The sequence below is a fragment of the Eretmochelys imbricata genome, chromosome 3, assembly GCF_965152235.1.
Source record: "Eretmochelys imbricata isolate rEreImb1 chromosome 3, rEreImb1.hap1, whole genome shotgun sequence".
Classification (NCBI taxonomy): Eukaryota; Metazoa; Chordata; order Testudines; family Cheloniidae; genus Eretmochelys; species Eretmochelys imbricata.
The window spans coordinates 26,702,428-26,728,370 of NC_135574.1; the positions used below are offsets into that span (position 1 = coordinate 26,702,428).

The following is a 25,943-nucleotide window of genomic DNA, read 5'->3' on the forward strand; positions in this document are numbered from 1 at the left end:
TGTTCATCTCACAGCTTTCTTGGTTTCATTTTCTCATTTGACCCCTAATCTGCACATATTAATTAAAACAATATGTACATTTAATATAATTTTGAAGCATATTTTTATTATTTATTTTTGAATTATTAAAAGAAAAACTCATGTTTTGCACCATGCATTAAATGAGGATCACTCTGGAAAGATGGTGTCTTACGTACCAAACAATTTCTGCTAAAATGAGCAGTTTGCTTGCTAAAATTACTTAAAGAACAAAATGGTGTTGGTTTTATCTTGCATATTTATTGTATTCTCATCAGGGCCTATTATGCATTATTTATCAAGCATTTAAACATTGGTGAGGTGTCTCAAACACCTAGGTCAAGACTAGTCCCTGTCCCAAGCAGCTTACAATTTATTTGGACAAGATGGACACAGGGCATATGGGGATGGGGAGAGAAGATAGAACTTGATATAATGTAATATATACAGTCGAACATTCATTCTGATTTGCTGATAATTGTTGTGCTATCCTGGCCACAAATCAACTCTACTTTTATGTACTGAATCACACCACAGAAAAGTGTGGACACTCCTTCACAAATAATGATTACCGATCAGGAACAGTACATGATTCTCTAGTGAAATTTTATGATTATAGCTTCTTTTTAAAATAGAATAATGTATGAGAACCTTGCTAATTCACACTCATGGTGGGGAGCCCATTGCCGATTAACTTTTAAAAAAAATTGTATGGGTCAGCTTCTTCCTGACTTGTACACTGTGGTTTACTGGAGGACAGAAAGGATGCCAGTAGTCTCTTCCCACATGTGAATACAAGTATTGAGCCTAGTTTTTCCTTGTGGAGTATGGAGACTGGAAGCCTTGCTGCAGTGGAAGGGTAGAAAGTGGCGATGCTGTCATGAGCAGAAAAGACACCTATAAAAAGAGAAGAAAAGAGATAATAGATAAACATCTGTGTTCTAACACTATTTTTTTATTCTAGCTTTTTGGTTTACCGCTTTTTAATTTGCACAATATATTTATCAATGCAAAATGTTTTTTTGCCAAATCTTTGCCAACAATGATTTGATAATTGCAGAAAGGCACAGATGCATCACAGGGAGTCTGTTTTGCTATGATATTATCGCTTTTTGGGTAAATACTCATAAACCAAAGGTCATTAACATATCAAAGGTGTGATATTCCAGCATGATATCGTTCCCTGCTCATATATATTATCCATTATCTTGTTTTAATTCTTCCATATTTTATGGAGAATAGTGCAGTGGGATGTCATGATGAATTTTATGGGAAGTGTGGGAGCCAGGATAAAAATACATTAATGTGTGCACTAGGGATCAGAAGGGAAGGAAATTGGGGTGGAGCCAACGTTCTAAATCTAAAACTTGTTCAGTATAGAGCAAGGCATTAAATAATTGCAAAAATAGTAGAAGCAACCTTTATTTTTCTTCCCAGTTGCCCTTTTATTGCTCTGGTAGTCCAGTGTCAGTGATGTAAGAAATGCTGTGTAGATTCTTGCAGTTCTGTTGCCAATTCTGTCCACTAGCCTCCTGTGCAACTATTCTTCGATCATGGGCAAAATAATAGAACAGCTGTTATGGGACTTAATTCATAAAGAATTAAATTGGGATAATATAATGCCAATCAACATGACTTTATAGAAAATGGACCTTGTCAAACTAATATGATATCCTTTTTGGATGAGATCACCAGTTTGGTAGAGAAAGGTAATAGTGTTGATGTCCTATGCTTTGGCACCCATAAGGCATTTAACATCTTGATTAAAAAACTAGAATGATACAAAATCAACATGGCACGCTTAATAGGGTTAAAACCAGGATAGCTGTTCAGTCTCAAAATGTAATTGTAAACTCAGAGTAATGACCAAAAGGGTGTGTTTCTAGTGGGGTTCTACTTTATTTAATATTTTAATCAATGCTCTAGAAAAACACCATAAAATCATTCTTATTATTTGTATTTCTATAGCACATAGGACAGGGGTGGGCAAACTTTTTGGCCTGAGGGTCACATCGGGTTTCCAAAATTGTATGGAGGACTGGTTAGGGGAGGCTGTGTCTCCCCAAACAGCCAGGCGTGGCCCAGCCCCCGCCTCCTAGCCGACCCTTCCCATGCTTCTCGCCCCCGACAGCTCCCCTGGGACTCCTGCCCCATCTAACCCGCCCTGTCCCCTGATGGCCCCCCCCGGGACTCCTACCCCATCCAACAGCCCCTGCTCCCTGTCCCCTAACCACCCCCAGACCCTGCACCCCTGACTGCCCCATCCAACCCCCCCTCCTTCCTGACTGCCCCCCAGGTCTCCTGCCCCATCCAACCCCCTGTTCCCCGCCCTCTGACCGCCCCGACCCCTATCCACATCACCACCCCCAACTCCCCTGCCCTCTATCCAAACCCCCTGCTCCCTGCCCCCTATCCAAACCCCCTGCTCCCTGCCCCCTTACCGTGCTGCCTGGAGCACCGGTGGCTGGCGGTGCTACAGCCATGCTGCCCAGAGCACTGGGTTAGGCTGCGGCTCTGCAACTGTGCTGCCCGGCTGCCCAGAGTGTTGCGCCGGTGGCACGACATGCTGAGGCCGCAAGGGAGGGGCTGGGGGCTAGCCTCCCGGGCCAGGAGCTCAGGGGCCGGGCAGGGGGGTCCCGTGGGCTGGATGTGGCCCGTGGGCCATAGTTTGCCCACCTCTGACATAGGAGCTATAGTCATGGACCAGGACCCCATTGTGCTAGGTGCTGTACAAACAGAATAAAAAGCCCCAAAGAGCTAGAAATCTATTGTCTCTTGCCTGATACCTAGATAGATTCAGATAGACAGGGAACTACAAGGGAACAGTGGGACAGTATTGATCACCACGGTAGGCTATGGCATCAACGTGTCAGTGTCCTAACTGTTGTCAAGTTTATTGTATGCATCATGGCAAAGGAACATTTTAAGGAGGACAGTGAGGTCACTTCACAGATGATTACAGGGAGCAAATGTGCGGGGTGGCATGGAAGAAAGCATAAAAGTGCTTGTTTCAAAATTTAACAAGTGATCGAGGCTGGCATCATTGGCCAGTCAGAGGTAGGAGTCCACATTTTGATTGTGAGTGAGAGATGATAGGTAAAATGGGGATAAGCCATGAAGGGCTTGAAAGTGAAGACAAGCAGCTTATATTTTATGTGATAGAAAAGGGGAACCCAGTTGAAGAGATGGAAGGAGGGAAATTACATCATCTAAGTGATGGGCTAGGAGAATGATCTTTGCAGCGGCATTCTGAATGGATATGAGTGGGGCAAGATTGCATTTGTCTTGGCTAGAGAAAAGGGTATAGCAGTAATTGAGACGTGAGATTATGAAAGCCTAGCTGTATGGGTGGTTAGGAAAAGCTGTATCGTAGAGATTTTATGGAGAAAGAATATGCAAGATTTAGACACAGCCTAGATGTGTGTACCTAGAGAGAGGTCCAAGTTGAAGATGACACTCGGGTTATGGGCCTTAGTGATTTGATCTATCCCTACAGAAGAACAATTCTGAAACGGGGTAGCCAGTCTTGCCGACAAAGGATAACAAGATCCAATGGCTGGAATTTGAAACTAGACAAATTTATAAGGCCAAAGTTTTAACAGTGAGGGTAATTAACCATCAAAACAACAAACGAAGGGTTGTGGTCGATTCTCCATCATTGGAAATCTTTAAATCTGGATTGGATCTTTTTCTAAAAGATATACTCATCTTCAGACACAACTTTTTGATTTGAAGCAGAAATTAATTCAAGGAAGTCCTATGTTCTGCAGGAGGTCAAGCTAGAGGATCACAACTGTTCCTTCCCAGTGCTATCTTTCCCCCCCAGCTCTTCCTTCCAGTCCCATTTTCCTTACCTAATCAGTCCATCTCCACTTCTCAGGATTCTCGTCCCAGTCCCTGTTCCAAAGCATGGGGACACTAGAGCTGTTCAGAAAGGGTCACTAGTATTGATTAATATGGGGAAAATATATTTTTCCCTAGCCTTGTTCTCCGAAATGGCTGAACCATTTGGGCTGAAATTTTCCAAAATAATGTCAGCCTGAGTCAGACAACTAGCATAGATAATTTTACTCCAAACTTTAAAGTTTAGCAAACCTATAAGCAACTGAGAAAATGGAAAGTGTTGGGTGATCTTTATAGGCAGAGTTACCTGCCCCTGTCTCTATTATATCCCTTGAATCAGGGTTAAGTCCAAAAACCCCCAAAAGAAACTGCACCTCAATAAAACTGTATATATATAGAGAGAGAGTAAGGACTGTCGATTAATCGCAGTTAACTCACGCAATTAACTGAAGAAAATTAATTGCAATTAATCGTGGTTTTAATCACACTGTTAAACAATAGAATACCAATTGAAATTTATTAAATATTTGGGATGTTTTTCTACATTTTCAAATATTTGATTTCAATTTACAACACAGAATATAAATTGTATAGTGCTTGCTTTATATTATTATTTTTATTACAAATATTTGCACTGTAAAAATGATAAAAGAAATAGTATTTTTCAGTTCACCTCATACAAGAACTGTAGTGCAAACTTACAAATGTATATTTTTTGTTACATAACTGCACTCAAAAACAAAACAATATAAAACGTTAGAGCCTATAAGTCCACTCAGTCCTACTTCTTGTTTAGCCAATCACTAAGATAAACAAGTTTGTGTACATTTATATAACTTCTATTTGTATCTTTGAAAATCTCTCCCTAATATTTTAATACCTATACCTATGGGAATTTTTATTTATCCAGTACAAACAATTACAGAATGATAGAATTTTAATCTGTTTTACTTTTGAGAATAAAACAAAGAAGTAAAACCAAATTTAATTGTTGTTTCTCAGTGTGTGTGCCTGGGGGCGGTGGGGAAGGTTTGCAGAGCAACAATGCCTTTTCTATCTTAAGTATTTTTCTCTGACTTTTTTTCTAAGCATCTTAGTGTGACCAGTTATTTTGTTTTCTCTTGCTGTGTTTTATGGTTCTCCCCTAACAAGAACACTTGAAGAAAATGTGTACAAGATCGCTCTTTCCTTGGCTCAGCGTTACAGTGTTCCGCTTTGGGAAGTTTATATGACACATCTTGAGTTTCTGTTCACTGATAGTGGGTAAGTGTTGAGACTCATCTGAATTAATTTACAGTTCTGTTCCATTGAGGTATGACCCATTCCAAGAGAATTTTCATGGCAGAAAGAAGCAGTTTTTGTTTACTAGATTTGCTTTACTTCCACATAGCATGCTTCACATTTTCCATATATTTACATTTTAATCAGGCCTTCCTTAACAATCCATAAGAGGATTAATGGAGGAAAGGTAGAAAGGCTCTTTAAGGCTTCATGAGCTCCCATCTACACCTCCATTGTTGTTCTTATTCAGCCTTTTGGGCTTTGGATCAAAGTACAAGTTCCTATGGTTTATTCAGTGTTTAGGCCTCTGTTTTCACAAAGCCCTAACATCACTAAATGCAAAGCATTTCTTCTCATGCCTTAGCTTCTTAAAATCATCTTATGATATGGAATTACTTTTTTCCAAATGAGTGTCAACTCACTAATGTCTAAGGCATTAAATATTTTATAGAATTTTGAAAACAGTTATATTCCTCAAGCAGTTCTAGAAGGTTCTTGTGCTTCTCCAAATTCGTGCATGCGGGCAGGATGCAGTGGGCCTATTAAATGACACAGAAATGTATATGCTTCATTCCTGAGGATTTCATGATGGTTATTCAATTTCCATATTCATTGCATGTGTTGTTAACAGTAGAGAAAAGTGGGAGAAAATGTAACCTAAAAGAATATTGCTATCACATCTATGTATCTAACACTACTAAATGCAAATTGTCTGAATTTTGTTGGAGAAACAGGTGTTGTGCTAAAAACAATTTAAATGTGTGTGAATTTTAGAATATTGATTAAGTTAAAAAGGTCATACTTTTGTATGTCTACTGACAATGTCATGATATATGAAATATAAGATTGTATTGGGGAATACATCTGGCTGATGCCAAGTTATTTATAATTAAGGATACAATTTTGTCACGGAGGTCATGGATTGCGTGACTTTAAAGGACCTCCATGACTTCTTTGGCTTCAGCCTGTACCAGAGCAGCAGGGCTGGAACAGCTGTCTAGCCCCACCGAAGTTAGCAGTCTGTCGACAAAGCTGACCCAGCCACAATGGTAGCCACCCAAGGGCTGGAGCCGCAGCCAGGAGCTGGGTTTGTGCCTAGAGCAGCATCGGGGGCAGCCCCTCCTGGAGCAACATCCAGCGCCCCTGATTGTTAATGACAGGTTTCAGAGTAACAGCCGTGTTAGTCTGTATTCGCAAAAAGAAAAGGAGTATTTGTGGCACCTTAGAGACTAACCAATTTATTTGAGCATGAGCTTTCGTGAGCTACAGCTCACTTCATCAGATGCATACCGTGGAAACTGCAGCAGACTTTATATATACACAGAGAATATGAAACAATACCTTCTCCCACCCCACTGTCCTGCTGGTAATAGCTTATCTAAAGTAATCATCAGGTTAGGCCATTTCCAGCACAAATCCAGGTTTTCTCACCCTCCACCCCCCCACACAAATTCACTCTCCTGCTGGTGATAGCCCATCCAAAGTGACAACTCTTTACACAATGTGCATGATAATGAAGTTAGGCCATTTCCTGCACAAATCCAGGTTCTCTCACTCCCTCACCCCCCTCCAAAAACCCACCCCCATACACACACACACTCACTCTCCTGCTGGTAATAGCTCATCCAAACTGACCACTCTCCAAGTTTAAATCCAAGTTAAACCAGAACATCTGGGGGGGGGGGTAGGAAAAAACAAGAGGAAATAGGCTACCTTGCATAATGACTTAGCCACTCCCAGTCTCTATTTAAGCCTAAATTAATAGTATCCAATTTGCAAGTGAATTCCAATTCAGCAGTTTCTCGCTGGAGTCTGGATTTGAAGTTTTTTTGTTTTAAGATAGCGACCTTCATGTCTGTGATTGCGTGACCAGAGAGATTGAAGTGTTCTCCGACTGGTTTATGAATGTTATAATTCTTGACATCTGATTTGTGTCCATTTATTCTTTTACGTAGAGACTGTCCAGTTTGACCAATGTACATGGCAGAGGGGCATTGCTGGCACATGATGGCATAAATCACATTGGTGGATGTGCAGGTGAACGAGCCTCTGATAGTGTGGCTGATATTAGGCCCTGTGATGGTGTCCCCTGAATAGATATGTGGGCACAATTGGCAACGGGCTTTGTTGCAAGGATAAGTTCCTGGGTTAGTGGTTCTGTTGTGTGGTATGTGGTTGTTGGTGAATATTCTCTGTGTATATATAAAGTCTGCTGCAGTTTCCACGGTATGCATCTGATGAAGTGAGCTGTAGCTCACGAAAGCTCATGCTCAAATAAATTGGTTAGTCTCTAAGGTGCCACAAGTACTCCTTTTCTTTTTGATTGTTAATGTCATCCCTCTCCCCACCCCCATTTTTAGAGAAAGTCTGGGACAGATCGCAGGCTTTCGTGAATTTTTGTTTATTGCCCATGACCTATCTGTGATATTTACTAACAATACCCATGACAAAATCTTAACCTTAGTTATAATTGATCAGCATGCACAGGAATTACACTCATATTACATAAGCTTCAACTTCTTCATATAGGGCTTGATCCTCTTTGCATTAAAGTCAATCATAGTAATTTCACTGACTTCAATGACAGTAGGATCAGATTCCTAGTAGTTGTCACTGTGCCTTTTCATTTATTTATATATATATATATATATATAGAGTCATGTGAGGTTCGAATTTTTTATAGGAACACCTTTCATCTTTGTAGCAACTTCACAGAACTGGGTCCAGTTTAGGAGATTATGTCCAACTCTTGGTTATATTGGTTTAAAAAAGGATAAATGTAAAGTAATGCACATTGGAAAAAATAACCCCAACTATGCATACACTATGATGGGGGCTAATTTAGCTACAGCTAATCAGGAGAAAGATCTTGGAGTCATCGTGGATAGTTCTCTGAAGACGTCCACGCAGTGTGCAGCGGCAGTCAAAAAAGCAAACGGGATGTTAGGAATCATTAAAAAAGGGATAGAGAATAAGACTGAGAATATCTTATTGCCCTTATATAAATCCACGGTACGCCCACATCTTGAATACTGCGTACAGATGTGGTCCCCTCGTCTCAAAAAAGATATACTGGCATTAGAAAAGGTTCAGAAAAGGGCAACTAAAATGGTTAGGGGTTTGGAACGGGTCCCATATGGGGAGAGCTTAAAGAGGTTAGGACTTTTCAGCTTGGAAAAGAGGAGACTAAGGGGGGATATGATAGAGGTATATAAAATCATGAGTGGGGTGGAGAAAGTGAATAAGGAAAAGTTATTTACTTGTTCCCATAATATAAGAATGAGGGGCCACCAAATGAAATTAATGGGTAGCAGGTTTAAAACAAATAAAAGGAATTTCTTCTTCACTCAGCGCACGGTCAATCTGTGGAACTCCTTGCCTGAGAAGGTTGTGAAGGCTAGGACTATAACAGGGTTTAAAGGAGAACTGGATCAATTCATGGAGGTTAAGTCTATTAATGGCTATTAACCAGGATGGGTAAGGAATGGTGTCCCTAGCCTTTGTTTGTCAGAGGGTGGAGATGGATGGCAGGAGAGAGATCACTAGACCATTACCTGTTAGGTTCACTCCCTCTGGGGCACTTGGCATTGGCCACTGTCAGTAGACAGGATACTGGGCTGGATGGACCTTTGGTCTGACCCAGTATGGCCATTCTTATGTTCTTATGATACCTTTGTTTCTAATTCTAATTGGTTTGAATTCATCACATACACATAACAAGAACCTTGTGAGGCAGACGAATACTATACACCCCTTTTTAAAAATGAGTAAGATGGAACAATAAGAGGCTATGCCAATTTTCCTTATAGCAGGTTCAGATGGCAGTGCATCTGGCTCTCGGTATAAATACAGAACAAAAGCAATGAACCAGGTCAATTCTTATCTCTTGTTTTGAAATTCACAACTAAACCAATTTCAGTTAAAAAAAAAAAATGAAGATGTTGGCTTTAAATTTGAAATAATTTATGGAGCTATACCTTTCAGTACCACTTGCACCCCTTTTAACATTAACTATTAATTAAAATGCATGAAAAAGTTATCGTATTTTATAAAACATGAGACAGAAGAGATAAAACTACTTATGTATAGAGTGGAGAGGTCTGAAGATGGAGGAGCAGTCTGAATTTTTCTCTCTTAAAAAAAGTAAGAGAAAAAAAGCTACAGCCCTTAAATTCGAACGTGTTCCTATACTATAGTGGAAATGTATTGTGGGTTAAATTCTTCAGATTTGAGCTTGTCAAATTTACATTTTCAGCGTATTCTAGACATTTTCGGTTGTGGCTTTAATTCTGCCTGCATTTGTATTTAACGTTGTTTAGTTGTTCTTATCTGTACTAAGCTATTTCAAGAGATCTCTGGCCTTCCTGGTATTCTAAGTGTCATTTTCATTTTCAGTTAAATGTAATGAGTATCACTGGCAGGTTGACAGATGTGGAAAGTGGCTCTACAGAGAGTAGGTACAGAATGGGCAGTAATACAGCAGGTTTCTTCATCCTATCCATAGATGTTTCTCAAAACTGTTGCATGGGGCTCAGCACGAGGCATGAGAGGATAGCTGAATCTTCATGTGCATTAAATTTATGGGGAAATGCGTCAATGTGCTAACAGTGACTGAATGTATTTGAGAGATTAGGCTATCTGAAGGTAACCTCTGTATGAGGACTATGTGCTGCACTTGCAGGGGAATGGATACTCTGGTCTAAGCATTATCTATCAACATCATCTATTGCTAGTATAAACTGTTATAAAATCAACAAAGACTCAGTCTAGCACGTTCCACATGGAGAATCTTGTAGCATCCTGGCCTAAGTCATTTGCCATGTCACCAACAGTCCAGCAGATATTAACTTTCTGGTCATTACTGAATCAAAAAAATGACCTAAAGATATGCCATTACCATTTCCCTTTACTGACCAAGTTCTCTGACTGTATTGTACATCTAAAGCATTAATATATCATGCTTCAAGTGCATAGGTACCATGTCGCTAATGAATATCCTAATTCTGCTGTTTATGTCCATGCATGTGCACATTCCTTTTTTATAATGTGAAGGTTTTTGCCATTTAAAAAAAATGTGGATAGCAAAATCAGGCAATTCATAATACGGAATAATTACTTTTTTAAATGGATAATTTAAAAAAAAATTGAACTATAAAAGCTCCATTTTCTTACCCTTTTAAAACTTAAATTCAGCCAAAATCTTGCTCCGTGATGGAGAACCCCCCTGCCAAGTTTCATCTTTAAGCTGAATTTATGCAGCAAACTATAAAATCTGAAAATAGATTTTTTTTTTATGGAAATGGTGATCCAATATCTTTTGATGACATTGGAATGTAAAAGTATGAAATATTCTGTTGTAACTAATATGACTCTCTATATACATGTCTAAATAAGTAGTTTATTACCCAGCCTCTTGTCTTCTTGTTGCAAGAGCATGAATTATTTCAGAATTTCTTAAATATTTGTGATCAGTTTTTACCCGTCAGACATATGTAAATGAAGTAGTATTCACACTTCAGAATCTGTTACGAAATTGAACCTTTCTGCTTAAGGGAAAAAAATGAGTTATGTCTGGTATGCATTCTAATACAAGAGGTATTTAATTTACTTGAGTGTCTAACCTTTAAAACAATATTTGTTTTACACACAGCTTATCTACTGGAGAAATAGAAGACAGAGCACAAAGTCTTGGTCTCTTTGAGACTTTGAAAACCAACCCTGAAGCCCTACATGAACACATGGCCAAATATGTTTACCCGGGTATTGAAGGCATAGATCACCAGCGGTTGCTTTATTATTTTACTCTCCTTGAAAACTGTGGTTGTTCAGAATTTGTAAAGCATGCTATCAAACCTGAAACTCACATACGGCTGCTGAAAAAATTCAAGGCCATTGCACCAGGTATGAGATTTATTGATTTTGTACTCTATAGCTGTAGTTACTTATCACATTTATTCAGTTTTCTGAGTATTGACAAGGTCACACTTTCTAGTTTCAAATTATCAGGTGCTCTTTTATAAACAAATCAGATAGATGCAGGGAGCTGAATAGGTTTCTTATGCCTCAGAGGAAAATTAACCTTGTCTTTGGATTTATTGCATGTTTAGATTAGTCTTTCATGGCAAGCTACAGCAAAATGCATTGCTGAAAAAAAATTAAAGTGTTTTAATATTTCTAGTCTAGTAAATGTTAAATATTTTAGCTTATAAAAATGTTATGTAAATATGAAATGTCTCTTTCTGTAATTAAAATGAAATTCTCCATTCTGTGAAAATATGGGTTACAGTGTATGAAGAATCTTAAAAAACAAAAACAAGCACTTGAATAACATACTGTGGACAGAAATGCAGTTTATGTAAAATCTGCTCTTCTAAAACTACCTAAAATGCATTCTGTGTATTGGTGTGCCTATCAAAAATCTTAATTACATAATACATAATTTCACAGATGTTAAGCATTTTTCTTTTTAAAGTTCATAATTTTTAAAATAATGTTGTTTGATATTACTTTATTCCTCAGAAAGGGATATGATTTTAACTATTATTTTTCATCCAGCCTGGCAACAGGCATTTATGTAATTATATTTTTAAGCAGGGCTAATAGTGTCCGCATTATTAAAGTTGCCTGACACTTCCTATTATAAGACCCTCTTTTCAGTTGTGTATAACTTTGCCAAATTGTAATTGTTTGGTTTGAAACTTGACATGATAGGTGTCTTCCTCAAGCTGAATGTTTTTAGAAAACATTTCAATACACAGAACGGAGCTGCTCTGGGGATGAATGAGGGTTGCATAGTAAATGAGGTGCTGTCTTAGGACTCCTGTCTCATGCTGCAGAAATTGGAAGGCGTGTCGTGAATAATACAGGGGATTGCAGGACGAAAAAGGACTGTCTCATGGTTAAATCAGTCAAATGCTGCGTTGGATAATTGGATTCTATCCCGGCCACTGCCAGAGAGTTCCTGTGTGAAGCTAAGCAAGTCACTTAAAGTAAACTTTTCAGAGGTTCCCACTAATTGTTCGTGTTCCTCATTTTTTCAGTGCTCAACTTGGTCACGTGAGGTCTGATTTGCAGAGGCGCTTAGTCACAGCTACAACCGAAGTCAATGTTTTAAATGTACACAGTGCTTTATAACGCTAAGAACTCTTTTTAAAAAAATCAAGTCTTAAAGGCTTCTCAGGTTGAGCACCCAAAAGTAGTGTACTGTTTGACCTTAATCTCTGTGCCTCAACCCCCCCAGTTGTTATGTGGAGATAATAATACTCCCTTATTGCACAGGGGTGTTGTGAAGATGGATTGATTAATTAAGCATTGAGATGCTATAGTAATGAAGGCCATAGGAAAGACCATGAGGATATTAATAATTCTGTCTTTATAGCAGGGTTTGAACAGTGTGCTGTGAATTAAGGCCTGAGGCCACACATTTAACTATGGGGACAAAACAGAATATTGAATACTACTCATTCAGTGAGCAGTTTGTCTATGCACTGAACGAGGCAGGGGTCCTTTGGAAAAAATAGCATTTAATCATGAAATTAAAATCTATCATAACAAATACACACAAAGGGCCAAATTAAGGTTGTACAAATAGATTTGTGGTATTTCCTAACTTTTGAGTATTTGACTTTGCAGCCTTAATAATGGTCTTGTACTACAGCTTTATGTGCAATATGTACACACACGTTTACTTCACCCATGGTACTAGCAGCTCACACTCCCCCTTTTCAATTGCTCATATCTTTCACAATAAAATTTAAGCCAAATTTTTGTTTTTTGTAAGTCCAAAGGTGATATTTTGAAAGTTTGAGCAATTTTTTCTCTGATATTCTCAATTAAATGTTCATTTTAAAAAATCATGATCAAAATTTTGCTTTTGAATGATTTACTTGGCTAAGCCTAGAAACATCAAAATGTGATTGATTTCCAGACATATATTGCATTTAAAAAACTAATGTGTCTGAAGAAATGTTATGAATCTTTTTAAAAATAGCACTTTTTCTGTTTGTCTCTCCTTTGCTTTTTTGTCATTAAGTACATGCAGCTCCATTAGTAACAGAGTTGAGGCTGGGAGCTTGCAGAACTCATAAACTTCACAGAAGAGACAGCTGTGAAAAGCCATTAGCATAGGCCCAAGATTGAAGAATTTTAAAAGTTCCAAAGCGGAACATATGTAGATTTCTTTATTTCTGTGTGTGTGTTTGTTCTAAATTGGGAAATTAAATGTTAAAAACAAGTGTTATAACACTACTGCTGAAATAATAAGCATTCAGAAGTCAGGAAATTATAAAAGTTAAGATTGTTCCAACAACTTTATCTTTGTCATGGTGTAAATAGTATTCTAATCTGTTGTCTTTTTTATATAAATTTTTAATATATTATTGATTTGTTGTTAATGTATATCACAGTATTATATGATGGCTGAATTACGGTTGTGGGAGTAGTTTTAACATTTGCATTTCTTGGCTGCTGTGTACTTGCACCTTTAATCTTGATCTTGCCCTGTTGCTAGGGATTTTTTTTTTCCCATTTACCACAGTCATGGTATTATTATTTGTACACCACCATAAACGTGCATAGAATTGTAAAGACAAAAGACGAAGTCCCTGCCCTGAGGAGCTTACAGTCTAAGGCCTTGTCTACACTACCAGGGTAAGTCAACCTAAGTTACACTATTCCAGCTACATGAATACCATAGCTGGAGTCAACGTAGCTTAGGTCGACTTACTGTAGTGTCTGCACCATGCTGCGTCAACGGGAGAGTTTCTCCCATCGACTTACCTTACTCCTCTCATTCCAGTGGAGTACCGGAGTCAGCAGGAGAGGGCTCTGCAGTCGATTTAGTGGGTCTTCGCTAGACCCACTAAATCTTCCCCCGGTACATCAATTGCAGCAGTGCTGATCCCAAGTAAGTGTAGACATGACCTAAGGCTCCCTGAGCTCAAGGAGACTCCTGAAAGTTAAGCATGTGTAAGCCTTTCCAGAAGGGCCCAAGTGAAAGCAAATGTTTGAAGGATGTAGATAAACATATATCTGGCAAGAGAGGATATGGGGCTGAGTGGAAGGGCTATAGTGTAAAGTAATGCTACTGAAGATGTTCCACCAATCTCTCAGGGTTAAGGTTTTTGGACAGAGCAGGGCTTGTTTACTTTTCTTCATAGATGGGCACACTAAGTCTTTGTCTTCACTGACACACACTGTTTTTACAGCAAGATAAATAATATGATTGTTATCTCACTGTAAAATCCTAAATGGAGACAAGGCATTTGTAGTTCTTTTCACGAGGTAGCCAGGGAAAGTCAGTACTACCCCCTGGCAATGGGTGACCTTGCCTAGTTTATGTCTCTGTAAAACTAGTGTCTTGTCTCCACTCTTTTTACAGTGAGATAGCTCATGCGTGTTAGTTTTCCCTTGGTAAAATCCTACTTTTTGTCAGTGAATGCAGAGGTGGAAATTCAGGTTTTGTAGGCTTTACAGGAATTTATATATATTTGTAGCCAGAGATGTATCTGTATATGCACTTGCTTCTCTGTGGATAAACACATATATGTATATGTACTTGGTGTGGGACTTGAATAATTAAAAAAAAAGTGCTAATGTTTCTTGACAGTTTGTTATCACTAGGAGTTTAAACCCGTTGATTATCAGCACATAGAGGCATCAACAGCCCTTTCTACAGTACAGTCTGACAAAATGCATCAACCCTAAGTTAGAATGGACTTTGTCTAGAAAAGCTGTGGAGATGATAGTTTTGTCAGTGCTCTTTCAGTCCTTGTTTGTTTTTTTTTTTGTAGGTAGAATGCCAGTTACAGTCCTACCTGTTGAATAGATGCAACGTTAATAACTACTTTTGTTTTTCTCTTTCTGCCAATAGATCTCAATTACAAAAAACTAACAGATGAAAATGTAAGCCCTTTGGGAGTATTGGAGCCCATCCTTACAAGTCAGAACATCTTATCCATTTCCAAACTCGCTCCCAAAATCCCTGAGAAAGATGGTAGTATGCTCTCTCCAAGCTCTGTTTACACCATCTGGTTACAAAAACTCTTCTGGAATGGAGATCGCAAGCTCATTAAAAAAACACCAGAAACAACACCAGAGTGGTTAAGTGCATATGATGTGTGTGCAAAGTACTTCGATAGACTCTACCCAGGAGATATTGTCACTTTCCTTGATGATGTTACCTTTTCTTCAAAGGCTGTTACTAAGGTAAATATAATCCCTTTTACAAAAGAATTGCAAGTTTGGTTAAGCTGTTTAGATAATAAGTTTCATAAAGATAGTCCATATCTCATTTTTATCACTTTTTCTTCTAGGGAAATGTTGAATTAATGAACTGTATTAAAAAACAAAAACAAACAAACAAAAACCCAAACCTTAATTTTCATATCTAAAATTGCTACTGTGGAAAGAAAATCTGTGTTTTAATTTTACATTTTTATCAACCTAAATTCATGGTAGGTTCATCCTCCCAGTGAAAGAAATACTTCCATGATCCTCCAAAGTCTCCATTATCCAGGCCGAGCAGAGAAATAGGGAAATGCTTTTCACTGGTGCAAATCTGAAAATCTGTATTTGCTCCAAGTTTCCATTAGCTCCAAACCCAAGGATAATGGTCTGCATTCCTTGGATTTGTTAGAGATCTAATTTACTACTAGGACATGAGAACTCAATATAGAATGAATGTCTGATGCCCTTTTATGACCTACAGTTACAATATAAGAGGGTCTAAAAGATACCTCATGCCACAATTTCCATATTCCTGAAAGCCTGCTATTACAGTGTCTTACAAGAAGGTGCTGCCTTCAGGGCCCAAGCTCATTCTGCTGAATACGCAGTAACTTCTTCCACAAGGGAGGTCTGTAAAGTAAAATCACCTGGGCCTTGTTTCACACTTTTGCTACCCAGCACTACGCCAACTAAGTCAAAAGCCTCACACATTACCTTTGATTCCAGATTCCTGAGTGCTGTTGTCTCTAACCCTGTATCTTAAAAAAGGATGATGAGAATTCTTCCTCCTCCTCCTTATTTCCTGTAGTTATTCATTCTGGTTAATCAGTTGTCATTCCCTCCTTTTTTTGGATATTACTATATACTATTTCCCAGCAGCTCATTCTGACTGGTTTATGACCCCTCTGCTTTTTTCTACACTAGTATTTGCTTGCTCAAAATTTTCACTTTCTGTAGCACAATTAGGGCACTAGGTAGACTAGGTGCTACCAGCGTTGAAATAACTGTCATCTAGACCAATGGTTTCTACATCTCTAGCTATGTTCTTCAAGTCTATCTTCTCCTCATAAGAATGGCCATGCTGGATCAGACCACTGGTCCAACTAGCCCAGTGTCCTGTCTTTCGACAGGGGCCGTGCTAGATACTTCAAAGAGAATGAACAGAACAGGGCAATTGTTAAGTGATCCATCCCCTGTCATCCAGTCTTAGCTTCTGGCAGTCAGAGGTTTAGGGAAACCAGAGGATGGAATTGTGTCCCTGACTGTCTTGGCTAACAGTCACTGAGGACCTATCCTATCAGGATAACTGGTTTGATGGATGGGGGAATGTGGTGGACATAATACGGAGATATACCTGGACTTCAGCAGGTGTTTAACACAGTCATGACATCCTGATAAGTAAGCTGGAGAAATGTGGGCTTTGCAGAACTACTATTAAGTGAATACATAATTGGTTAAACAACCTCAAACAAACAAAGAGTAACTATTAATGGAATTATGTCAGATTGGAGGGAGGTTTCAAGTGGGGTTCCACAGGGATCTGATCTGGGTCTGGTGTTTAACATCTTTATTAATGACCTGGGTCTCAGAATATAGAGCATACTATCAAATTTGCAAATGACACAGCGCTAGGGGGGTTGCAAACACTTTGGAGGATAGAGCTAAAATTCAAAGGGATCTTGATAAATTGGAGAACTGGGCTATAAACAACAAAATGAAATTCAACAAAGACAAATGTAAGTTGCTACACTTAGGGAAGAAAAAATTAATGGGGGATAACATAAGAACAGCCATACTGGGTCAGCCCAAAGGTTCATCAAGCCCAGTATCCTGTCTTCTGACAGTGGCCAGTGCCAGGTGCCCCAGAGGGAATGAACAGAACAGGTAATCATCAAGTGATCCATCCCCTGTCACCCATTCTGAGCTTCTGGCAAACAGAGGCTAGGTGCACCATCCCTGCTCATCCTGGCTAATAGCCATTGATGGATCTATCTTCCATGAATTTGTGTAGTTCTTTTTTGAACCCTGTTATAATCTTGGCATTCACAACATCCTCTGGCAAGGAGTTCCACAGGTGGACTGTGTATTATGTGAAAAAAATACTTCCTTTTTGTGTTGTTTTAAATCTGCTGCCTATTAATTTAATTTCCTGACCCTAGTTCTTGTGTTGTGAGAAGGAGTAAATAACACTTCCTCATTTACTTTCTCCACACCAGTCATGTTTTTATAGACCCTTATCATATCCCCCCTTAATAGGCTTTTCTTCCAAGCCGAAAAGTCCCAGTTTTATTAATCTCTCCCCATATGGCAGATGCTCCATACCTCTAATCATTTTTGTTGCCCTTTTCTGAACCTTTTCCAAGTCCAATATGTCTTTTTTGTTATGGGGCGATCACATCTGCGTGCAGTATTCAAGATGTGGGCAAACCGTGGATTTATATAGAGGTAATTCATATTTTCTGTCTTATTATCGATCCCTTTCTTAATGATTCGCTACATACTTTTTGCATTTTTGACTGCCGCTGCGCATTGAGTGGGTGTTTTCAGAGAACCATCCACAATGGCTCCAAGATCTCTTTCGTGAGTGGTAGCAGCTAATTTAGACCCCATCATTTTATATGTATAGTTGGGATTATGTTTTCCAGTGTGCATGACTTTGCATTTATCAACATTGAATTTCATCTGCCATTTTGTTGCCCAGTCACCTAGTTTTGAGAAATCTTTTTGTAGCTCTTTGTAGTCTGCCTGGGACTTAACTATCTTTTGTAATTTTGTATCATCTGCAAATTTTGTCACCTCACTGTTTACCCCTTTTTCCAGATTATTTATGAATATGTTGACTAGGACTGGTCCCAGTACAGACCCCAGGGGGACAGCACTATTTGCTTCTCTCCATTCTGAAAACTGACCATTTATACCTACTCTTTGTTTTCTATCTTTTAACCAATTACCCGTCCATGAGAGGACCATCCCTCTTATCCCATGACTTTGCTTACCAAGCTTATTTTGCTTAATAGCCTTTGGTGAGGGACCTTGTCGAAGGCTTTCTGAAAATCTAAATACACTGGATACTAAATAACTGGCTTGGCAGCAGCATTGCTAAGAAGGATCTGGGAGTTGTGGTGGATCACAACTTCAGCATGTGTCATCAGCGCAATGCTGTTGCAAAACACAAATGCAGTTTTGGGTGGCATTAACAGAGGCATAGAATGCCAGTCATGGGAAGTGATAGTACTGCTCTGCTCAGCACTGGTTAGGTCTCAGCTGGAGTACTGTGTTCAGTTTGTCACCAATGTATAGAAAGGATGTAGAGAAACTGGAGGGATCCAGAGGGAAGTAGCAAAGACCATCAAAGGGATGGCATGCAAGCCATATGAGCAAAGACTAAAAGAACTGGGTATGTTTAGTTTGGAAAAGAGGAGATGGGGGGGGAGCATTATAGCAGACTTCAAACTCTTGAAAGGCTGCCGTAGAAAAGATGGAGAAAAGTTGTTCTCTTTTGCCACAGAGGTCAGGACAAGAGGCAATGGGTTCAAACTACAGCATAGCAGATTTAGATTAAATATCAGAAAAAACTTCCTAACCGTAAAAACAGTGGGACAATAGTACAGACTGCCTAGGGAGATTATGGAAGCTCCTTCAGTGGAGGTTTTTAAAAGGAGTCTGGATAGCCATCTGTCTTGGATGGTTTAGACAAGGGGTGGGCAAACTTTTTGGCCTGACGGCCACATCAGGGTTGCAAAACTGTATGGCGGGCCGGGTAGGGAAGGCTGTGCCTCCCCAAACAGCCTGGCCGTGCCCCCTATCCATCCCCAGCCACGCCACACCCCCTGACTGACCCCCTCAGAACTCCCAACCCATCCAACCCCGCCCCCCCCGCTCCTTGTCCCCTGACTGTCCCCTCCTGGGACCCCCCACCGCTAACCACCCCCCTGAGACACCACCTCCCCTGACTGCCCTGGCCCCTGTCCACACTCCCGTCCCCTGATAGTCCCGCCGGGACTCCCACACCCTATCCACTGTTCCCCGTCCCCTGACTGCCCCCCTGGAACCCCCCTGCCCCTTATCCAACCCCCACTCCCTGCCCCCTTACCATGCCGCTTGCACGGCGGCATGTCTGTGGGGGAGGGGGCGACAGCAGGGGAGAGGCCACAGGCTAGCCTCCCCGGCCAGGAGCTCAAGGGCCGAGCAGGACGGTCCCGCGAGCCGTAGTTTGCCTGCTTCTGGTTTAGACAGAACTAATCCTGCATCTTGGAAGGGGATTAGACTAGGTGACCCTACCTGTCCCTTCTAACCCTATGGTTCTATGATTCTGTGATCCTCCATGAACTTATCTAATTCTTTTTTGAACCCAGTTATAGTTTTGGCCTTCACAGCATTCCCTGGCAACAAGTTTCAGAGTTTGACGCTATACTGTGTGAAGTACATGTTATGTTAGTTTTAAACCTGCTGCTTATTTATTTCATTGCGTGACCCCTGGTTCATATGTTACATGAACGAGTAAATACCACTTCCTTATTCACTGTCTGCCACACCATTCATGATTTTATAGACCTCTATTATATACTCTCGTAGTCATCTCTTCTCTAATCTTTTCTCTATCTCTGACCAGCCAGCTCACCCAACACAAACACCATGTTTATCTCTCTTCCCCTCTTCAACATGTCAGCTGGTCCCTGCATCATGTTCATCTATAGCCCTTTCCTCTTCCACTCTCAACACACCTGTCTACCCCCCAACACTCCTCAGACCACCAATTCCCAGCATCCACTTTCGTTTCTAGCCTGGAACCCTGACTTCTTTGTTGTCATTAAACTCTGCTTGTCTGACTTGGGTCTGGACTGAGGTAGGCAAGACAAGTTTGGGGTGGAATGGGGGAGGAATGTTGGCTTCATTAGGGTGGGTTGCTGTTTTTTATTGGCTCTGCTGTCTGTTGTTGAGCTGACTCTGTGCTTCATTGATTCTCACCTTTACTCACTCTCCCTAACTGAATAGAGAAAGAAATGCAGCCTCTGCTATGTTTATCTCTCCTCTTGGAGTCTTTATGATTCTTGCATTCTTATGTTCTCTTGGGGGGGGGGGGGGGGGGTGTGAGTAGAGAAAGTAGGACTGCTGGGGTGGCTGAGGTGCCAGTAGAAAAGTTTAACAGAAGCCTCTGGAAGGTTCTGTTCGTCTCCCTTAGGCAGACTCCAAATTACTCCTGGAGAAATTCTGCACCAAAAAAATAAAAATTCTGTGCACAATATTTTAGAATTCTGCAAAATTCTGCATATTTTTTGTCAAAATAACACTATATAATCACGTCAGTTTCAATTCATTTGGTAATTTATTTCAAAATATCTGTCAGCATGTTTGTCTGTAATAATACAGACAAAACAGATTTGGGAAATCTTTTTTTTTTTTGGACAAATATGTTCCTTATTAGGCATATTTAATACAGAACTTTGAGTAATAATTCCTTCAAACTACAATACAGAAAATAATTCCTGCACCCCTCAGAAGCAGTGCAAAGGCTTGGGGAAAGTAAGGGGTAACAGAAGAGCTGAGCGAGAGGGAAATAATTGTTGGGAAGGAGTGAACCTGGAGGGTTGTTGGGTGTGGGTGGGAGAAGTATGGAACAGTTATTTGGGCAAGGGAGGGATTACTAATGCATTGGAGAGCCTCCCCCATGCAGACCTTGGCTGGACCCCTAGCCTCTCCCATTCAGCCAGGCATATCTGCATATGTCCCCATGATTCCCTGCACATTCACTCAGCTGGGCATAACTGCCCTTGTCCCCCATGTGTCCCTGAATCCTCTCTCCCATTCAGCCCCTGGCTTAGTGTTACCCCACTAGCTCCTGTGCCCTTGCCCCTGTCTGTCTCTCCCACTAGGCCTTCTGAACCCCAGTCTGTTTGATCTCCCAGCAGCCCTCGTCCTTCCCCCTTCCTCCATATCCCTTGTCTTCCTCACCTGGCCCTGTGGGCAGGGGGAGCCTCTGCCCTCTTCACCTCTGCAACTGGCTGCTCCGGCATGTGAGCCAGCTGCCCTCTCTTCTGGTGCTACATTAGCCTCTGATGGGCAAAAGGTGTAATTGCAATGTGACCCTGCTAATGGCTTCCCTTTGCCTCTCTGTCAGAATCAATTATTTGGGGTGGGGGGGAGTCTGCAGGGGACATTAATTCTGCGTTTTCATAGTCATAGAATCATAGAAGATCAGGGTTGGAAGGGATCTCAGGAGGTCATCTAGTCCAACCCCCTGCTCAAAGCAGGACCAATCCCCAATTTTTGCCCCCAGATCCCTAAATGACCCCCTCAAGGATTGAACTCCGCAGCCCTGGGTTTAGCCAGTGCTCAAACCACTGAGCTATCCTTCCCCAGTGGTGCAGAATTCCCTCAGGAGTGTCCAAATACAGCAGCAGCTTCTTGAACATCTCCCCAAACATTCTCAGGCAGCTTATTTAATACACGTGTTAGGACTGGGAATGAAACAGTCCTTTAGCTAAACCCAGGAAATGGTCTGCCAGTTAATTGCCCAGCTTTCCAGCCCAATACTGGCATGTACTGGAGTCCATTAAATAGCTTCCTAATGGAAGTGTATTATGAAAATATTACTGACCGGTAGTTTCTGAAAACTTCTATCACTCTTATTTTTAGCTCTGTTTGTACCCCTCACTTTGAATTTATCAGCGTCAAAATACTACTTACTGCATATCAGCTGTCTTTAGATTCTAACTTTTAATAGCCTTCCCCGTCCACCCCTCACTTCAAACCTTATCCCATTTAGACTCTGTATTAGTCATGTAATGATCTTCCAATCCCATTCACTCCTTTAGCCGTCAGCTCTCTGATCTTTTAGCAGCTTTGAAACAAATCTAATTTATCCTATTTCTCTATAGCTGTCTTTAAAATATTGGTTCTATTTGGAACTAAAACAGGGATGTGATTCTAAATGCATTGAAAACCAGTGAATGGATAAATTGAAGTCCTGAATTTGTTTAAAGAAATTACCCTATAAATTTCCAAAATAGGAGTCGGCTCTGATTAGGTTAGGAAGAGAGGTTAAACCAATAGTTCTTTTATACATTATTTATAAGTGACACTATCAACCTGTTTAGAGACATATTTATCCATATTAAAGATATAAATCCTACACCAGGGATGCTGAATGAAATATAAGCTTCTTAAAGAAAGCCACAGTATGTGGCCTAAATAAGATGAGTCACTTCTTATATACCTTTTATCATGGAATTTACCTAAAAGATACCTGACCATAATTCATTGCTGCCAAGTTTCTGCATCTGCATTTGAGACATTTATCTTCCCCCTCCTGGTGTCCTCTGCTCCTAAGTGGTAGGACCAGACCATGCCTGAGTGTCCACATCTCTCATATACACACAGGGCCACACTTGCCCATGATACTGTCAGAGAGATGATTATAATCTCTCTCACTGGCAAATGTCACACTTGGAGCTGCACAATGCCGACACTGGGCAGGCCTGCCTACAGAAATAGGAAGACTTTTGAGAGGTCTTGGAAGGTGAAGTAACAAAACAATTGTATGGGGGATCCCATAGTCCTCCATGAGAAAATCGTGAAATGTCCTCTTCCGCACCACAATACGTTCATTGCTGCCATCCCTTTCTTCTCTAAAGTTAACTCCCTGCCTTTGTACAGGCCCCTGCTTCTCCCAGCATTTCTCAGGATCTCCACTCCCTGATCCAGCTACATCTTTCCTCTCTTTAGCGGAGAGGAACAGCAGTAGAAATGGGAGCCCTAGTAAAGGGTAGGGTTGCCCCGAGGCCATGCCCCTACCTCATCCCTTCTCTGAGGCCCTGTCCCCTGCTCACTCCATCCCTCCTCCCTCCGTCACTTGCTCTCCCCCACCCTCACTCACTTTCACTGTGCTGGGGCAGGGGGTATGGGGTGGGGGTTGTCTCCTCGTACATATGAGAAATAGAAGTGAGGTGTGTGTGAGAGAGAGAGCAACTAATCCAAGGGATTCACATGAAAGGAAGAATTTGCTGTACAATGTGAACATGTGTACATTGGTGTGTGCAAGAGAATGTGTTCTGTGTACATATGTGCAGGTTATGTGCCAGAAAATGTGTTGTTTTTAGTGGCTTTGCTCAACTGGTATAAAGTATTACATTAATTTCTAATTATAGCAGTTTTTGTGAAAGTCCACTTCTAAAATCATAAAAAGAAAAGGAGTACTTGTGGCACCTTAGAGACTAACCAATTTATTTGAGCATGAGCTTTCGTGAGCTACAGCTCACTTCATGTGTGACTTGCCTGGGGGAGTAAAAAGCAAGATATTCTTGCGAATATCATGATAATTAAAGATGCAACATCTCTTGAACTGACAGGGCTTAAAACATTCTGCAGACAGGCACAAATGCTCTCAGAACCAATATACTTTGGTATATTACCCTGAAACAGAGACAAAAAGAAATATTCAAACTTCTGCACTGCTTTTTGTATGGTGTTTTGCTATTCATTCATCTATATGCCTCAGATCAGAATTAATCTTATGCCATACCAGTATTTCATATTGCAAAAAATTTAAAACATTATCTACCTGAATGTAACAATACCCCTAGCTGGACTGTCTGCAGGGGTTGATCTAAATGCATAAGCCTCTACTGCTGCAAATAAAAGACCAGATCCATTAGCTTAGAGACAATAGCAGACCCATTTGGCACAGACTATCATTTATTACATTTGTACAGTTTGTACATTTGCCTAGCATTACTGCAATATAAATGTTAAAAATAATATTGTGTAGCCACAAAAGAGTGATAAAGAGCCATTCTGCAACAGTGTGAGTTACATAAAAAAGGGAATTCTCCCCCCCCCCCCCCCTTCAGGTTTTCTAATTGTTCTCTGAAATTGTTGCCTCTGTTAAAACATGTGATTTGAGTCTGTAGCCTTTTCTTGTGGCAGATGTCTTTTGCTTTTAAGAAATGCTCACATCATAGATTCTCCATTACAGTAATGATCACGTCAAACTTTTCAATCTTCTTGTTGGCTTCCTATTTATCCTTTTTGACAATCTGCACAAAGGTCTTAATATTTGAGGGTTTTTTCAATTCCTTTATTGATAACGTAGCCTTTTGTTTGGTTGGTTTTGCTTAAGAGTATGTTGTGCCTTCAAAGAAGTGCTGTTTCAGTGCTCAGAGGCTGTTGTCCTGATTCTTTGTGAAAAAAAATACTAAATATCCTTTTGACAAATAAAATACCAAAGCTGTTGAGAAACATGACAATAATTGTGGTCTCCCCCCTTTGTACATTGTCATTACCAAGGACACACTATAAATAGGGACAGGCACAGGATGTCAATAAGCTGCAACTTTAGTCAACGAAGTAAAACATAAATCAATGGCATAATCAGTAGTGCTACTTGGGAATCTTTGGACTAAACATTTTTGCATCAGGAAATGCCTAATCACAAAATCTTTTTTTTGTGGAAAAATATCTGTTTTGAGAAAACTGTCTCAGGTCCAGAATGGAATTTCTGGTCAAACCACAAAACAGACACACTTACTCCACAATAGCCAGTAGTGCAATGGTTATGCAATTCACCAGGGATGGAGGTGACCCAGGTTCTGGTCTCTGCTCTGCCTCATCCAGAGCAGGGACTAGAACTTAAGTCTCCCAGATCCTTGGTGAATAGAGTATTTTTGGAATAGAAAACCAGGGTATAGAGTCTCTTAATCTCTCTAATTGAACCTGTTCCCAGAATAGCTCCTCTTGGAGCTTCAGAAAAGGGACTAATATATTATGATTTTCTTCTTATTTCATTCAAAATGTGAGTGGCTATCTTCTTTATTTCTAGTCAGTTTCAGTTAGCTTTGCTTAGCCAAAACTCCATGTTTCATTTTATCATTTATTTTTTAGAATATATATTGCATTTGTGTTAAATGGTATTACAAAAAGAATCCCCTTTGAGATCTTTTACTGACTTTGGACCCAGTTCTACCACCCTACCTTCCAATGAGTAGTAGCTTAGTTCCCAATTCAGAAAACCATGTCAGCACATGTTTGAGTCAATTCATATTTAGAAAAGCACTTAACTACATATTTAACTGCTTTCCTGAATCAGGAACATATACCAGAAATAGCCTTAGCTCTGCCTATCTGCAGTGCTGCATACTGTTCAATGATAGTAAAGTTGTGGAGTCAGGGTTTCATGTACAGGTTAATGTTATTAGTAGGAAATACACTTTTTCGTAGTAAATAAATTTACATATTCTGCCAGGAATTTGCCTTTAATATAAATGTACATTTCAAAATAAATGTGAAATTTCCCTCAAGGAATTAAATCTCTAGAGCTAAAATTATGTATGATGTTCCATGGTTTATAAATGAAATGAAACAGGCTTTTAGGATTTTTTTTCATTGCAGATTATTGGCTATAAAATTAAACAGTTTTATATTCATAAAAGAAGCTTTTAAAAATATTCTTTATTTTCCTTCCATGCAAACTAAGATGGAAGTAGCCCCCAAGCTATTCTAAAGCACTGTGCATGATAGCAAATCTCATTACTGAAACTGACTAGAAATAAAGAAGATAGCCACTCACATTTTGAATG

At 40.1% G+C, this 25,943-nt stretch overlaps 1 protein-coding gene across 2 annotated transcripts in view; it reads left to right on the plus strand.

Annotated features, from left to right (window-relative positions):
- NBAS (NBAS subunit of NRZ tethering complex) overlaps positions 1 to 25,943 on the plus strand; it is a 409,249-nt gene that overhangs the window by 264,166 nt on the left and 119,140 nt on the right. For both annotated transcript variants that reach the window (XM_077812510.1, XM_077812511.1), the window contains 3 exons: positions 5,014 to 5,124; positions 10,793 to 11,043; positions 15,014 to 15,348. In XM_077812510.1, coding sequence (XP_077668636.1) covers positions 5,014 to 5,124; positions 10,793 to 11,043; positions 15,014 to 15,348 — 697 coding nt within the window. The remainder of the gene's footprint in view (positions 1 to 5,013; positions 5,125 to 10,792; positions 11,044 to 15,013; positions 15,349 to 25,943) is intronic.